The sequence below is a fragment of the Equus przewalskii genome, chromosome 32 (genome assembly GCF_037783145.1).
Source record: "Equus przewalskii isolate Varuska chromosome 32, EquPr2, whole genome shotgun sequence".
Taxonomy (NCBI): domain Eukaryota; kingdom Metazoa; phylum Chordata; class Mammalia; order Perissodactyla; family Equidae; genus Equus; species Equus przewalskii.
In genome coordinates this window covers 17,733,652-17,751,113 of record NC_091862.1, presented here as the reverse complement: position 1 = coordinate 17,751,113, position 17,462 = coordinate 17,733,652, and the positions used below count along the sequence as shown (strand labels likewise).

Sequence of the window (17,462 nt, the reverse complement as noted above, 5' to 3'; positions counted from 1 at the left end):
TTTCAAAATATGAGTTTAAGGAAAAATTGATAAGCTTTCTTTAAAGTTTTAGGAGACAATCAAAAGAGCATCCTTTAAACAATGAATATGACAGGATTTGTCCTTAAACAACATTTAATAGTATTTTCATCCCAACAGTCTATTTAATAGACAGATATTTATTAATTATCCACTATGCACATACCAGATAGACCCAGTCTATTAGAGGAATAAAACAGATGGATCTGTAAAGGCTTTATAGCTGTCTTTCTATATACATCTGTCTTTCTATAGATAACATTAGACATGCAATTGTTTCAGGTAGGGAGAGGAGAAAAAGGAGACAGCATAAGGTTCAGATTTGACAAGGCTTGTGGGAGAAGATGGGGTGTGAATAATTAGAAGATACAGGAGTGTCACTTGAGCGTCGTGCATAGGAAAAGCTTTCTGCTCAGGAGGTGTGGCAGTGAGGGAAACAGAGTTCTTTAATGGATCCTATATGTGTCCTCCTCTAGAATGGAGGAAATGAGCCCAGGGGTCTGGAGAGTTGATGGCAATTAGAAAACAGAGATGCATGTGTCAGAAGACTTAGAATGGCATGATGGGCAAAAGCCAGCGAGAATCACTACTGGTTTCTGGAAAGCAGTGCTGGAAGGCTGAGTCCGGTGCAGGCTTTGGTGTTTGTGATGGTCTTAAAAAAACAGAGAGCTCCAAGAGATTAAAACTGTGGAAGGAGGAGAAACAAAAGAGGAGCATAAAGGTAGATTTATTACACAACAAGCCCAAACAAGAGTGGGACATGTACAGAAATGCCGAAGGTTCTGGAAGAGAACCATGAATGCCCAGGTTGCTGGAACCCATGCCATCAGCACAAATTACTGGAACTTTTTCTTCTCTGTTTCTGTTATGAATATATTTGACAGGGAAAAAAGGTTAAACTCTAGTGTTAATTTTTAAGGCATTTCGGGGTTATATCTTGATAACAATACAGATTAAACTTAATCATTTAATAGCTTCAGAACAGAGCATCATTTGTTGGGTTACAACCTGGCCCTTCCCTTTTATGGAGGAGAAAGCTGAGGCTCAGGGCTGGGACATGACTGGCTCCCAGCACCATAGCATCCTAGGAAACTTTAAGGATTCGTGGAATGGATTGAACTGCACGAAGTCATACGGACAGTGAGTGGCAGAAATGTCCCTGAGTTCAAGCCTCACGAAACCCTGGCTGTGGCTCTTCCCTCCACGGTATGTGTAGCCATGGAATGGAGGTGCTGTAAAACCACAAAGTGCAGTTTTATCCATCAGAGAAAATCATTTCATCTTCCACATAATATTAGTCCTAAGGGTCTAATGCTTTGACAGTGTTGGGTATAAATTTCAGTTAACCTATATCTTCAGTTAACCAGGACACCTGTTCTCTAATCATTCTGGTGAGCAGGCATTTACTGTAATGTGAGCATATTCGTCAGGTTAATCATGACTTGTAACTATGGGTGGGAGGCCATCAGGATACCCAGGGAAGACACAACAGTGCCTTTCACCCACACTCCCCTCCAGCATCATGCAGGAAAGGCTCTCCCCGCCTCATCCCTCATATGGCTGCATGGAAGGCTAGGAGCCCTCCACGATAGTGGTTCCTCAAAACAGGCCTAGTTCTAGCTGGGCCCCAGGGAGCTCTTGAGAGCTGGACCTCTTACCCTCATCCTAGACTTTGTGTTTCAGTTAGTCTTAGAGGAGGCCCAGAAATCGTAGTTTTTAAAGTTCCATAGGTAATTGGAATACACAGCCATTTGGGAACCACAGATTGTAACATACTACGTTAAATATCACTTTGCAAAAACTTAAAAGCAGGACTGATGTAATCCTTCCAACAAGACAGGTCCCCGGAGAGTCCTCTAATCATAGACTATGAAAGTCTTGGTCCAGATCAAGTTTGCGTTTTACCTAGAAAGTCTTCGGTTCCCTCCCCCTTTCAGATTTGGGCTAAGCTATTGAAATGGTAGATGTAATCTGGTGGTAGTTACTCTTGTGCTCAGGATTTTGGAAAGATTTCTGTTTGTTTGGCGTGCTCCACACAAGCCTGTCAGGCCCTGGGGATTTGTGGCATTTGCAGAACTTACAAGGCAGGCAACATAAAAATATATAATTCATAGAGTGAAATATTTTGGAGCTCCCTTCACTTTTACAAGTTGGCCATAAAATAGAAACCACAGACATAACATTCACATAACCATAGTTGCCAGGAATGAAGAATCATTTGGGCGGGGGGGATCGTGAGGGCTTTTGGTGTGGACTTATTTATGGGACACCCAGAGAAAGAGTAAGTATTTGAAATTTGTGTGCAAATGGTAATAGAAAGGTTAAAGTTGGGCTGTAGCTTTCTGCCTGGCAAGTGGCAAGTATCTGTTGAAGAAAATGGGGATTTCGAAGTTGACCTTAAGAGGTCTTTTCACAGTCATTAAGTTGATCGTTTGAGGGTGTTTGCTTGTCTTGATGAATATTTCAAGCACATTTAGGATTTTAAATAATTTACTGTGACTTACTGCTTCCTGTTTTTCCCTTTCCTGGTGGAAGCGGTCCACAGTGTTGGAGGCAGCTGAGATTGCCTGTGATCAATTAGGGGAGGGAGTGAGGGGAAAACTACATCCTTCTATTCTTCTTCTTCCATTTGCTGCTTTGACACTCTGGGCTTACACTAGCTTCTAGAATGCATCCTCAGGTAGGAGAAAGAGAGGCTGATCGACTCGTGTTGGTTCCACCTGAGCCTTCTGGGCACTTGGGTAATGGATGAGTAATGGCTGATGATACTGGTTGTGATGGTTGACTGCTGAAAAATAGCATTTAATGAGATTGGACACATTCAAGACCTAAAAAAAGAAATAGTATGTGTGTTGCAGAAATCGAACTGAAAATCATTTTCACCCTTTGGTGTTATAGTATATTAGAGTGTTGTCTTAGGGGTCAGGAAAGCTGTAGGCTAGTTGTTATGTACTACATTTTAGCTTTGTGACCTTGAAAATACCAAATTATCTCTCTGGGCCTCAGTTTACTCATCCAAAGATAGTCATAATATCTATGTCACAGGGTACTTGAGAGGACGAAAAGACAACATAAAGGAAAGCTCCAGCCAAGTCAAACACAGATTGGGCTGGGGGTCAGGGCCATAGAGGGTGGCACTGCCGGGGTGGCGAGGGGACTGGAATGGATGGATTATTCCAGATTACTTCTAGATCTCAAACTCTGTTGTTTTATGAATCTAGGATCTATGGAGGAGAGCGAGGCATGAAGGGGAGTCACTTGGGTAGTAATGATGCTTGCCCTATTTGATAACTTAAACTCCCAGAGAAATGCACAGCTAGAGTGAAGACAGTGATGCTATTTGATTCAGTATTCTTACAAGGCTTAGAAGAGTTCACATGGCAGAGAGCCTAGGACACAGTAAGGGTCAGCCCTCTGTAAAAATCAGTCTGTTTTTCACCATCTTTCCAGAAAGTACGCTTTAAATAAAAGATGACAGTGATTTTTAAAGCAGACTTTCAGGAACAAATCTATAGTTCTACCAAAAGCAGGGATGAATCAATTTGTTGCTGTTGTTAATTTTAACACCATATCCAACATCAACACATTGACTTAGCCTGCCTAAATTTGCCAATTTTCAGTGCGTTACGTAGGTTCGTTTAGAAAATGATTTAAAAGCTCCACCCTAATTTTGAGAGAGGTTTACGTTTGTGATGATAAATTCTGTGTCTTTAAAATTCACAAGATGATTCTGGAAGCTTTATCTGAAAACAGATTTCCTAGCTCCATGTTCATACCCTGTAGTTGTATATTGGTGTCTAAAGAAATGGTAAAAACAGAGCCACAGTGGAGATGTTAAGCTCTCCTTTCTTTTCAAATATTATTGTAGATAGAGCTGCAGGAATGATACAGCAATTTTTCTTTTTATATATGTGTTCTTTTTAAACAACAAATATTTATAACCATTATTTGGGAGCTTCCCACAAGACTCATGAAAGAATTGGAATGGACACATTTTTAAAAACTCACTAACCAGTAACCTAAAGGTAAATAACATCTTTAGTTATTAGCAAAATGGGATAAATAAATACTATGTCTGCTACCATGTTGATTACCCAAGGAAGGCAGGAGAAATTAAGTGCCCCCCCCCCAAGGTTTCTAAGTGCGTGCCTCAGTTCTCCATTTAAATCTTCGAAGATATACCTGCACTCTGGAATAAAGTGCTTACAAACGTGATAACTCCCATCGTCTAGATTATCAGTTCAGTCATAACAAATTCTCCCTTGTTCTATGCTGTGCTAAAAGAAAAGGAAAAGGGCATTCACCCCAATTCTTGAGAAGCTTATTTCTCCAAAGAAATTAACATTTGTGTTTATGTTGGCAGCCGTGTCACAATCATAGACCATACTCCAGCTTATTTTATTATGGAAAGTCCAACTTACAAACACTATTAATATCATCACATTAAACAGGAAGCCTGGTTTAACCTCTCTGGGTTGTAACCTCATAACTAAGAGCTAAATGATTTATCTGAATATCCGAACTTCTGCACCCATTGCCAGAGAACAGACATCATTGCCAGAGAACAGACTTTTTGAAAACTCATTGATTAAGCCATAAGTCAAATGACCTCTTATAATGGCTGACTTTGTACCCTGATGCCTTTTATTAGCATTTGGTTAGAAAGACCAGCTATATGTGAAGATTCTCCTGGTCTCACGTTTTAGCAGAATCACTGTGTTAATTAGTGTTAAACAGCACATTAAATTCCTCAGAGCTGCAGGGAACCAGTCTCTGTCTGCTGAGGCCCCATGCATACAAGGCATGTTCTGGGCACTGTGGGACACAAGAGAAGGTATGGACTGGCCCCCCAGAAACAAGGTATTGCTCATTAAAGAAAACACATTCCGGAAGAATTACATCCAAAAGATACATGACTGGTTGCTAAGTGAGTCATAGAGATATCATGTTTTACTCCAACGACAATTAGCCATTAAGCCCAAATTTATGAAATGCTACTCTGCATATAAAACGTTTCAGGAAAATGAGTAAACCTGTAATTACAAAGGCCAAAACTCAAATTACGTACCATAGGCAAGTCTAGGCTATATTTATGCTTATATTGTACTATGTTCTTTAGCTTTGGGCCTGTTTATAGCCTTCTGTTGAGAGTGTATGTCCAATGAAGGAATCTTTTGATTATCATTTGTCAGTTCTTGCTCAATACTGAGCATTCAATATTGAAATAATATCTTTATTGGGGATATAAATATTTAATCAGATGATTTTCATAATGGCTTCTTGGGCTATCAAAATCATTATAACTGGGAAATTAGAACAGAAAAAGATATAAAAGGCATCCATATCGGAAAGGCAGAAGTAAAACTATCTCTGTTAGCTGATGACATGATCTTGTATTAGAAAATTCTAAAGAATTCACACATAAAAAAGCTATTAGAGCTAATAAATGAGTTCAGCAAAACTGCAGAAAACAAGATCAATACTCAAACATCAGTTGCCTTTCTATCAAGGAACAGTCAATCCAAAAATGAAATTAAGAAAAGAATTCTATCTATAACACATCAAAAAGAATAAAAAGAGGGGCCAGCCCAGTGGCATAGTGGTTAAGTTCACACACTCTGCTTCGGTGGCCCAGGATTCGCAGGTTCGGATCCTGGGCATGGACCTAGCATCGCTCCTCAAGCCATGCTGTGGCAGCCTCCCACATAAAATACAGGAAGATTGGCACAGATGTTAGCTCAGAGCCAATCTTCCTCAAAAAAAAAGAGAATAAAAGGAGTGTAAGACGTGTGCCCTGGAAACTACAAAACATCAGTGAAACAAAGGAGAACTAAATACATGGAGAGCCATCTCGTGTTCGTGGATTGGAAGTCTTAATATTATTAAGATGGCAGCAGCCCCCAGATGGATCTATAGACTCAGTCCCTATCAAAAAGTCTCATGGCCTTTTATGCAGAAATTGACAAGCTTTCCTAAAATTCATATGGAAATGCAAGGGGCCCAGAACAGCCAAAACAATCTTGAAAAAGAAGAACAAAATTGGAGGGGTTCGCCCTTTCGGATTTCAAAACTTAAAGCTATATAGTATCAAGACTCTATGTGGTACTGGTATAAGGATAAACATATAGACCAATGGGATAGAATTGAGTCCAGAAACAAACCCATACAATTATGGTTAGTGGATTTTCAACAAAGGTGCTAAACAGTTAAATGGAAAAGAGTAGTCTTTTCAATAAGTGGCGCTGGGAATAACGGACATTCACATACAAGAGAATGAAGTTAGATCACTCGTTCACACCATACATAAAATTAACTCAAAATGAATCAAAGACTTAAACGTTAGCACTAAAACTATAACACTCAGAGGAGAAAACATAAGCGTATATTTTTGTGCCTTTGGATTTGGCAGTGGTTTGTTAGATATGATAACAAAAGCACATGCAACCAAAGAAAAATTAGATAAATTGGGCTCCATAAAAATTCAAAACTTTGTGCTTCAAAGGACACTATCAAGGTAGTAAAAAGACACCCATAGAATGGGAGAAAATATCTGTAGATCATGTATTTGCAAATCCAGAATAAATTTGGAAATCTTAAAATCTTAAAACTCAACAATAAAAAGACAACCCAATTTTAAAACGGGCAGAGGATTTGAATAGACACTTCTCCAAAGAAAACCTACGAATGGCCAATAAGCACATGAAATATGCTTAACATCATTGGTCATCAGGGAAATGCAAATCAAAACCACAATGAGGTGACGTTTCATACCCATCAGGATGGCTATAATCAACAAAACAAAACAAAAATAAAACAGGCGTTAACAAGTGTTGGCAAGGATGTAGAGAAACTGGAACTCTCATACATTGTGGTGGGAATATAAAATGGTGCAGCTGTATTCCAAACACTTTGGCAGTTCTTCAAAAAAGTAAACATAGAGTTACCATATGATGCAGCAATTCCCCTCCTAGGATAAGGTGAATCGAAAACATATGTCCACACAAAAACTTATACACGAATGTTCACAGCAGCATTATCCGTAGGAACCCCAAAGTGGCAACAGTCCAAATGCTCATCAAGTGATGAATGTATAAACAAAATATGGTATATCCATACAGTGTAATATTATTCAGCCATATAAAGGAACCAAGTACTGATTCACGCTACAACATGGATGAACCTTGAAAACATTATGCTTAGTGAAAGAAGCCAGACACAAAAGGCCACATAGTTTATGATTCCATTTATATGAGATGTCTAGAAGGCTATAAACAAAACCATAGAAACAGAAAGTAGATAAATGATTTCAAGGGACCGAGATAGTGAGAAAAATGGAAAGTGACTGCTAATGGGTATGGAGTTTCTTTGGGGGATGATGAAAACGTTGTGGAATTAGATAGTGGTGATGGTTGCACAACTTTGTGAATATACTAAAAACCGCTGAACTATACACTTTAAAAGGATAAATTTTATGGGATGTAAATTATGTCTCAATTTTAAAAATTACTATATTTTTCCTTGAACGCTGCAAATTAAGTTCTAATAAGCATAGTATAACTTGCAAAGGAATATTATCATTAAAGCACCTATTTATATATTTTGTTCCTAAAAAGAAACAAAAACAACTTCACAATCAGTCTTATAGATGGCTTGAAATTTTGTCAGTTTTCAGTGTCAGTGCAGATGGGGAGATAGTGGATCCAGCATTTTTCTCCAGTTTTACTATGAAGATAGATAGGATTTCATCACTACTGTTCTCTCATTAACTTGATATGGACCCTTCTCATTTAGATGGATCAGACATTTATTGTTCTGAAATTGAGGGAAGAATCAGGAGGATTTTAACCTAAAAGTCTCATATTTGCTCTCTCTTTTCTTCCCAGGTTCTCCCTTTCCCGAGCCAGGTGGTATACAACAGAGTAGGCAAGTGTGGGAGTCGTACTGTGGTCTTGCTTCTGAGAATCTTGTCGGAGAAGCACGGATTCAATTTGGTCACGTCAGACATTCACAACAAAACCAGGCTTACTAAAAATGAACAAGTAAGTTGACTTGGCCAGGGTTAAATTGTCCTTTGCCTCAATTCCTTTGTGTGACTAGTGCGTGCCTTACAGGACATCCTTCAAACCCCTAATGGGTGAATACCAGGGTTGCAATTTCATCCCGTACTTTTGCCAGAGGGTGGAAGGAAATTTAAGTGAAAAGTTCTGAAGGAAGTCTTTCAACCAGGAAGTTTGCCTGAAGGGATGAAGGACAGCGTACACCTGTCATTGTCTATTTAGCTACATTAGCAATGCATAAATCTCATAGTTACACCACTGAGCTATGAATAATGCTGCCATCCTGACAGCAAAAATAAGAAAACTTTATTTTAATGTATCTTCCTCTGTGTTTTCTCACACATGTCCTAAGTCTTTCTGGTTATAGTAAAAAGAAGATGCTCTTGAGCCAGGCATCAAATCTTTGCATTGATGGGGCCAGGAGCTTCCTGCTGTGGTAAATCAAGGAATCTTGAGCTTCCAAAGTAGCGTTTGGCATCTTCAGTGGTAGCAAAAAGAATTACCCCATTTTCCAGGGACAATTCTGCCCCAGTATAGCGGAGCCATACAAGTGGACATGCTGTTGGTGGCACACGTGAGCCATACTCTGTCAGGAAGCTATGAAGATAGATTCTATGCTGTAAGCTTATGTAAACGTAGGGTCGACAGTCTCCATTGCTTTGCTAATGTAGAGAAGTTAGGCCTGGTGCTTTCACGGTCATTTACAGGGTCGAGTTTGTTGGCCCGGTCTCAGAAAGTTGCTTCTGTCCCCTCAGATACTTAAGATGAATGAGTAGCCATCCGTATAAGTCAGGGTTCTCCAGAGCACAGAACCAGTAGGATGGAGAGAGATGTATCTTTATCTCTCCATCTCTCTATCTCTCCGTATATATCTATCTATGAAAGGAGATTTATTGTGAGGAATTGGTTCATGCAATAATGGCAGCTACATCCCACCATCTGCCATCTGCAAGCTGGAGACCCAGGAAAGCCATTTCGTAGTTCAGTCCTAGTCCAAGGAGAGCCCATGATATGAATCCCAGTCCAAGGGCAGGGGAGGATAAGTTGAGAAGTCCCAGCTTAATCAGGGAGGCAGGAAAAAAGGGGCAAATGCCTCCACCTTCTGTTCTGTTAGGCCCTCAAGGGATTGGCCAATGCCCAGTCACACATGGAGGGCCATCTACTTTACTGAATCCACTGGTTCAAATGCTCATCTCATCCTGAAACACCCTCACAGACCACCCAGAAATAATGCTTCATCTGGGAACCTCGTAGCCAGTCAAGTTGACACATAAAAGGAACCATCATATCACCCAGGGAGCACAGAAGTATGGGGAATAAACAAGACACATGGTTTACTATCAGGTTGAGGTCATAATGATGGAAATTTCCACCCGTGTCCACTGCTTTCTGATACAGTCCTCACCTTTGAGGCATTCAGAACCTTACAAACTCAGGGAATTTACAGTAGTCTGTCTTTCTCTTTTATGTTGGGAAATGGTAGGACTGTTTTGAGAGAAGACCATAGCCAACAGTAGTACTTGCTATAAAGCCAGCAAGTTTAGCATCTTCCACAGAATAAGGACCAAAATGTCCATTCCTTTGAAAACTTTCATTACAGAGCCTCTGAGCATCAAGTCTAAATAGTCATTACCAATTAGCAAAACCTATTTTGAACGCTGAAGGTTGTGTAGAAGGCTCCCAATAGAAACACTATACTTGGGAACATTCAAGCATACCACATTGTATGGATAACTTTAATAGGGGTAGCTTCTCTTTGATTTCCTTACTTGATTGAAGAGCTAATATGTTTAGGCTGGCTATGCTCTTTTCATCACCTGAAGGAAAGTGACTATAAATAAATAGCCTATGTTATTGCAATTTTATTATAATTGTTAAATTTGGTTTTCCTTGAGTCGAAGTCTTTGGGTCTGCTTATCAGATTATTCTCAAATATTCCTATGTGTGGAAACTATGCTCCATTCTCAGACACCTCATAAAACACAGTAGCTGGTTTTTAGTTCCCACTGTTGAAAGGGGTACAAACAGCCCAGAGGAGGAGGGCAAAGGTAACTAAAGCATTAGACACTGAGATTTCCGGAATGTCCTAGACGAGAGAGCACAAATATAATATTTAAATACACTAGGATTTTACACGGACAAACCTACTTTGTTTTCGATGAGAAGCAAACATGAGAAATTAAAATACAGTTGTAACTGTCAAGAGAAAGATTTAGATGAAAAATTAACGATAACTTACTAACAGTATATAAATTGTTAGATCTGGAAGGGTTAAGAACAAGGCATCCTTCTCCTCTAAAACAGAGGTTGGTGCTCATCTCTTTGGAATGATCGGCTTGTCTGGGAGCCAAGGAATAGACTAGACAATCTTTTAAGGTTCTTTCCAGCCCTATGATTCTGTGATATATTTATACAACTTCTAGCATAATCTGTGTACAGTATAGTTGAAACGTTTCTGATTCCTGTGGTCAGTGTGACCTAGAATATGTTTCATTACTTAGTTATTCCAGATTCCTATTAAATTATAAGGCAAGTTTTACAAACTTCAGTGAAAGGTAAAGATAAGGTTAAAAAAAAAAAAAGTATACGATTTTGATGTAAAGACAAACGTAAGGACAGTGACAGTTGCCTCTCTGCAGCCAGCTGACCGGGCTGTGGCATGCAAAGGGAGCCAGGGAGGGTCATGACAAGAAACCAAGTTTGGAGCAGGGCAAGAATGTTTAAAGAAACGCTTTCCCTTGTTATGTGGATCCTTTTCTAAAGTTGCAAAGTGCATAAAACAAGCAGAGAAAAAATATTATTTTAACCTAATATATTCGAGAAATAATTTGTGGTATGAATAGCTCTTCTTTTTGGTAATTTATTAAAGGAAAAAGGAGGAAGTGATTTAGGAGACGAGTTAGAATTTTAGAGCCGGTGGTTCTCATCATTAAACAGCAGGACTCTGAGGACGTGTTCCCATGGAAACATTGTTCTCTAGAGTTCACAACAGCCTTCCTTCAGGTGCAGGATGAGTTACACAGGCCCTCGCGGGCTGGCCTGGGCCTCTCTCCGCTGTGTAGAACGTTTCATTTATGAGAAAATGTGTTCCAAGTTCCAAACTACTGACTTACAAATGAACTTTGGAATTGCATCCATGTATAAGACTAGAATTATCTATACCATTTCATTCATACACAAAAGCACCTTTCTGGGCCACAGTCAAATTCAAACATACGTTGCTCCCTCCAGGGGAGCTGTCATAACACACACACACACGCACATTCACCATACTAAATTTAAAAAATCTATTTGATGGCGTTCACACACCAAGTGGCATTAAGGGGCAAAAGCAGATACAAAATCACACATACACAGGAAGGACACTGAAGATTAATGCCACCAATGCACGGGCCAAGGGCAATTTAAGTTTCTCTATATATACTACTTTTCTGATTTCTCCAAATTTTCCAAAATGAACATACATTATTTTTATAGTCATAAAAATAGCAATAAAATTTTTTTCTTTTACCACAATGACAACAAAAATCTTTTTAATAGAATAAGACACTGAAGGGATTATTAAAAAGGAAAGGGAGCATGAAGACATCAAATGTTGGAATGCCTATAAAAATCCCATTATATCTGCCCTTATAGAAATAGAACCACCTTTGAAGTTTATATTTTAGAGAACTCTGCTTCAACAGAAGAGCATGGACAGCTGCTGCCAGCCAAATGTTGGACCTCCACAGAGTGTATAATGCAAACTCATGATGACATTATTTCCTTTATGCTCTGAAACCAGATTTCAGTTTCTTGGGCTGGCTTAGATAATCTCTTGGAAAATGGAGATTATATACAATTTGAAGGATAGGGAACTATTTTTCAGAAGCCATGGATGTTATTGCTAAAAGACTCACTTTTGTTAATGGTCTGACACTATCTTTCAGAACATTGCTCTAAGGACAAGAAAGGTCACAATGCCACAGGCATATCACAGATGTAAGAATTCAAAATTATTTCATTCTTGTTGGAGAAGGGCAAACGTTGTTGGCACAGGAGCCTAAAAGGTCGAGAAAGCAAAGAATTTTACTATTTTTATTTACGTTGAAGCTGCTGAGGATTACACATTGGAAATAGCACCTGCTACATGCTAATTGTTGTTCTTTATTACTTCCTTTACTCTTTTGGACCTAAAAATATGCTGGTGAGTCAGTACGATTCCCTATTTTATGGATGAGAAACTGAGACAACCAGATTAAGTCACTTTCCAAGTGTAATTAATGGAGTGACTAACTGTGACGTCTAGACTCGAACCTTGGCCCTCCCATTCTCTTAATGCGGTGCTCGTCCACGCTGGCTGCATGGCAGACTCTCCAGCAGAGCCTTTGGGAACATACAGTTGCAATGGTCCTTCTCTTGGAGATTCTGGGGTAGAATCCAGAAATTTTTTTTTTTAATGAAGTGCCACAAGAGACCCTACAGTACAGACAGAGTTAAGAATTCCTGCCCAAACCATCATATCAGCGTTTCCCTAAGTGTGTCCCTGAGAATCCTGATCCCCTAAGACACTGAAAAAAAACCAAATACCATGGTTAAATAAACTTGGGAAATACGCTCCCTTGTCCCCCTCTAGGAGACTCACGACAATTAACCCACCTTTTAAAGACTCTGGCAATTCTTTCAATTAAAAACAAAATTAAAAATCTGTTTAACTGGCTTCCCCCTCGTGTTTCCAGCCTCAGTGGGCCAGGGAGCTCTTTATGAGTGTTGGGGACCCTCACCTGCATCCCACAGAACTCGATTCGCAGTTCGGGAGATGCTGGACTAGCCTGTCCCCTCCCGTCAGTCAAACCAGAAAAGGCTACTATTGCCTGTAACGTCTCCTCTGCTCTGACGCTATTCCACAGCAATTCAAATGATCAAAACCTTGAAAAGTCTTCAAAGGATGGAGGAGCCAGAGACCCCATGCCCGTGTGCTCTAGATTGCTTTAGCCTCTTGGTCAAAACCGGAATTCTTTTACAAGATTTTAAACTTCCCTTCCCCATTGCCCTCACCCACTGCGAGTCCTAAGGCTGACTGTGCCTCTAAAGCAATGACACTCAGAAGAAGAAAACTCACCTAAAGAAAACGCGTTCGATTCGGAAACAGTCTAGCCATGAGGATTCCTCCTCGGCTTCCCTAAGGCATGGTCATCTGGCCTCTGTTTAATGCAAAAGTTCACTCATTCATTTTTGAAGGAGCTCTCTCCGTTGTTTCTTCATTCAATTTGATGAACATTTATTGAAGACCTGCTGTAACACTGTCTGTTGAGCACCAGAGAGCCCACTCCATGTTAGTGCCCCTATTTCTAATCCTTTAAGCAACATTATTAGGGAAGTATTACCACCCCATTCTATAGGAAGGAACCAAGTGTTCAAGAAGAATGTGGGAGGGTGAGACTTGAAGGGAACTCGGGTCAAATCTTGAGGAACTTCGAACCCTAGGCTAAGGAGTCGGAACTTTATGCGGTGGCAGTGGGGAGCCGTTAAAAAAATGGTTCTTAACCATGTTGGACATCAAAATCTTCTTGGGATCTTTGTCACAACATGTTTCTTGGTCCTACCACAAAATACTGAGTTAGACTCTAAACGGTGAGCCCAAGTATTGTATCTTTGGGGGAAAAAACATTCCCAAGGAGATCCTATGCACAATTCTAGTGAAGGACAATTTCGTGAAAGGCTCTAATTAATAGAAAAGTTTTACTTTTATTAAAGTGAAACCTCCACTAAGCAAGAAAGGGTCCTCTTTCCCCTGAGAATCCTTCAAAGGTCTGAAGACATCACGTTTCCCCTGAAGTCCGATCGAGTGGTGTCTCCTCAGGAGCCTGCACGTTAATGCCAGAAACCTTACCCTTGCTTGAGATGTTCTGGAATGGTCTCCTTAGACTGACCCTCAGAGCTTCCTGACTTCATAGGAGGAGGGACAGTGTCCACAGGCATCAGGGCTGCTCCAGCCAGACCTTGGCATCAAACCAAAAAGATTGGCTGAGTCCATCTCCAGATCACCCAGCTCTGCAAACAAGGTCTTATCCTGAGTCCTATAGACAAAAGCTGACTCCGCTCATGGAAACTCGGTGGAAGGCAAGGGGGAAAAAAAAAAGAGGAAGAAGCAACAAGGCCTGAAAAATTAAAATATGTTTTCTCCTCTCCTTCCAACTGTAGCCACCAGATTGACTTTCTCTTCTAGTCAGACCCAGGCTCTTTGCTTTGTGCATCTCATTGCGCCCCCTGGTGGACGTCTTCTTCATTGCGGGCATTTGTGCGTTGGGCCCACTGCACAGCCCTGAGCTAAAGATGGGCAGACCCTCCTGCCTCCCGCTACCAGGCCTTCCCAGAGCAGGAGGAGGGGAAAGGCAACTGGAGCCTGCAGCCATCCTCCCAGCCTCTGAGATGAAAAGGCATGGACTTCTTGCCCGAGCTACCCCTTATTTGGCTTTGATGTGTTAAAAACATGTCTGTTCCCTCATTTAAAACATTCTGCAAAATTATAGGACATCTCATTGTTCAGGAGTGACAAGAATTCAGACCAGAGTAGGGTTGGCACTCTGTCAATTACTGCTGACAGGCGTTTCCCAAAGAAGTCAGGAGCGAAGTCTTTTATTAACTAGCTATGTTGGTGGAACTGCAGGTAAAGGTTTTCTGCTTTACCATCCCAGCCAGTTAGATTGAAAGGAAAAGATTAGAAACTGCTTCCTGGCATAGCTTCTGCATTATAAATTCTGTTTGATTCTTGCTTTTTTTTTCCAACCTCAATTCTGTCTCATGTTCAGATGCTCTGTGATGTAACTTCTCCCTTTAGGTACATTCCATTACATAGTTATCTTTCTTTCTTTCTTTTTTTAGTATTTTAAATTCATTCTCATTCTTGTTATAATATATACTCTTTTCTCACCTAGAACTTTTTCTTTTTTTTAGCTTGCAGATGTACATAGTAATATATTTCAAATTCTGTGCAGATTACATCATGTTCACCACCCAAAAACTAGTTATAGTGCATCCCCTCACATGTGAGCCTAATCACCCATTTTGCCCTCCCCCCCCTTCCCCATGGTAACCACCAATCCAGCTCCATTTCTATGTGTTTGTTTGACATTGTTTTTATCTTCTACTTATGAGTGAGATCATACGGTATTTGACTTTCTCCCTCTGACTTATTTCACTCAGCATAATACCCTCAAGGTCCATCCATGTTGTCACAAATGGCTGGATTTCATCATTTCTTATGGCTGAGTAGTATTCCATTGTGTATATAGGCCACATCTTCTTTATCCATTCGCTCCTTGTTGGGCACCTAGGTTGCTTCCAAGTCTTGGCTATTGTGAATAATGCTGCGATGAACATAGGGGTGCATGTATCTTTATGCCTTTGTGTTTTCAAGTTCTTTGGATAAATACTCAGCAGTGGAATAGCTGGATCATATGGTAGATCTATTCTTAATTTTCTGAGGATACTCCATACTACTTTCCATAGTGGCTGCACCAGTTTGCACTCCCATCAGCAGTGTACGAGGGTTCCCTTCTCTCCACATCCTCTCCAATACTTGTTGTTTCCTGTCTTGTTAATTATAGCCATTCTGACTAGAGTGAGGTGATATCTCATTGTAGTTTTGATTTGCATTTCCCTGACAGCTAATGATGTTGAACATATTTCATGTAACTGTTGTCCATCCGTATATCTTCTTTGGAGAATTCTCTGTTCAGATCTTTTGCCCATTTTCTAATTGGATTGTTGGTTTTTTTGTTGTTGAGCTGTATGAGTTCTTTGTATATTTTGGATATTAACCCCTTATCTGATATATGGTTTGCAAATATCTTCTCCCAATTGTTAGGCTGTCTTTTCGTTTTGTTGATGGTTTCTTTGTGCAGAAGCTTTGTAGTTTGATGTAGTCCCATTTGCTCATTTTTTCTTTTGTTTCCCTTGCCCAGTCAGACATGATACTTGAAAATATGCTGCTCAGACCGATGTCAAAGAGCGTACTGCCTATGTTTTCTTCTAGAAGTTTCAGGGTTTCAGGTCTTACATTCAAGCCTTTAATCCATTTTGAGTTGATTTTTGTACATCCACCTACAACTTTTAAGAAATATTCTCTCTGATATTGTACTCCTTTTATTTTTTATTCTTTTTCATGCTTTTCCACCTGTGATAACTTTCAATTTTTCAGCACATCCCAGGAAAGGTAGCAAATTTATATTCCCATAAACTCTCTTTAGTCTCTGAGTTATCTTGCTAACTGACCCGTTCCTCCCATTTTTAGAGGTTGTATGGTTGTATATAGATCAAAAAGCAGTGGGAGTGCTGAGGGGACTGCAGCTCAGGGATAAAGAGCAGGATTTTCGGTGTCAGACAGACTTAGATTTGAATCCTGGCTCCACATTTTTCTAGCGAGGAGACCTTAAACAATCTGTGTACCCTTTCTGTGCATCAACCTGTAAAGTCTGGATAATACTACTTAACTGATGGAGTCACGTGAGGATGAAATGATAGCGTGTGCATAAAGAGCTTCCAGATATGATATGTAGCCGAGAAACCACTCAGAAGAGGATAGTGTGTCTCGTGCTGTTCTGTCCTAGATGTTGTAACATTGAAACTCGTAGCTCCACGGGACCCCAGGGAAATGAAGGTACAGATCTGTCCCAGAGACGCTAAATTCATTGCCTATATGATAATTGTCTTCAGTGAACTGAAGCGAATGAATACGTTTCTTGACTCCAAAAAAAATTTCTAAAGGGCATAAATTTCTCCATGGCATCAACAATTCTGGAGTGTATGTTCTGTGCAGGTTCCTGGGCTGGGCTGTCTGGGGGCTAAATAAAACTTGGCCCCATCCCACAAGGAGCTTACAATCTGGTTCGAAGCTAGCGCACAAACTCAGCTATAATCTAAGGTAAAAAATGCATGTCCTGGATATCCTCAAAGTGTTGTGGGAAGTCAAAGAAGGCAACATCATTTCTAACCAACAATGTCCAAAACCAAACCACATCCCCTCAAGTCTGCAGCCAGATTTGGTCCTCCTGCAGCGTTCCCCATCTCCACGAATGGGTACCACCAAGTGTTCAGTTATCCCAGCCAGGGCTCTGAGGAGGAAGCCCTCTTGACCTCTCTCTCCCTCCCCTCTGCTGCCAGCTGGCCACAAGGCTCAGCAGATACTCCCTCCTAATCCTCCCCAAACCTTTCCAGCTGTCTTCACTTCCATTGTCTTCGTTCAGTGGTTCTCAAACTTCTATGACTTAGAATCTCCTGGAGGACTTGTTAAAACACAGATCGCTGGGCCCTACCCCTAGAGTTTCCTCTAATTCGGTAGGTCTGGGCCGGGGCCTGAGAATATGCAATTCTAACAAGTCCCAGTTGCTGCTGCTGCTGCTGGTC

The 17,462-nt window shown here is 40.4% G+C and overlaps 1 protein-coding gene across 5 annotated transcripts in view; it reads left to right on the top strand.

Annotated features, from left to right (window-relative positions):
- Positions 1–17,462, top strand: part of UST (uronyl 2-sulfotransferase) — a 350,943-nt gene that overhangs the window by 157,926 nt on the left and 175,555 nt on the right. For all 5 annotated transcript variants that reach the window (XM_070602965.1, XM_070602964.1, XM_070602961.1 and 2 more), the window contains exon 3: positions 7,902–8,057. In XM_070602965.1, coding sequence (XP_070459066.1) covers positions 7,902–8,057 — 156 coding nt within the window. The remainder of the gene's footprint in view (positions 1–7,901; positions 8,058–17,462) is intronic.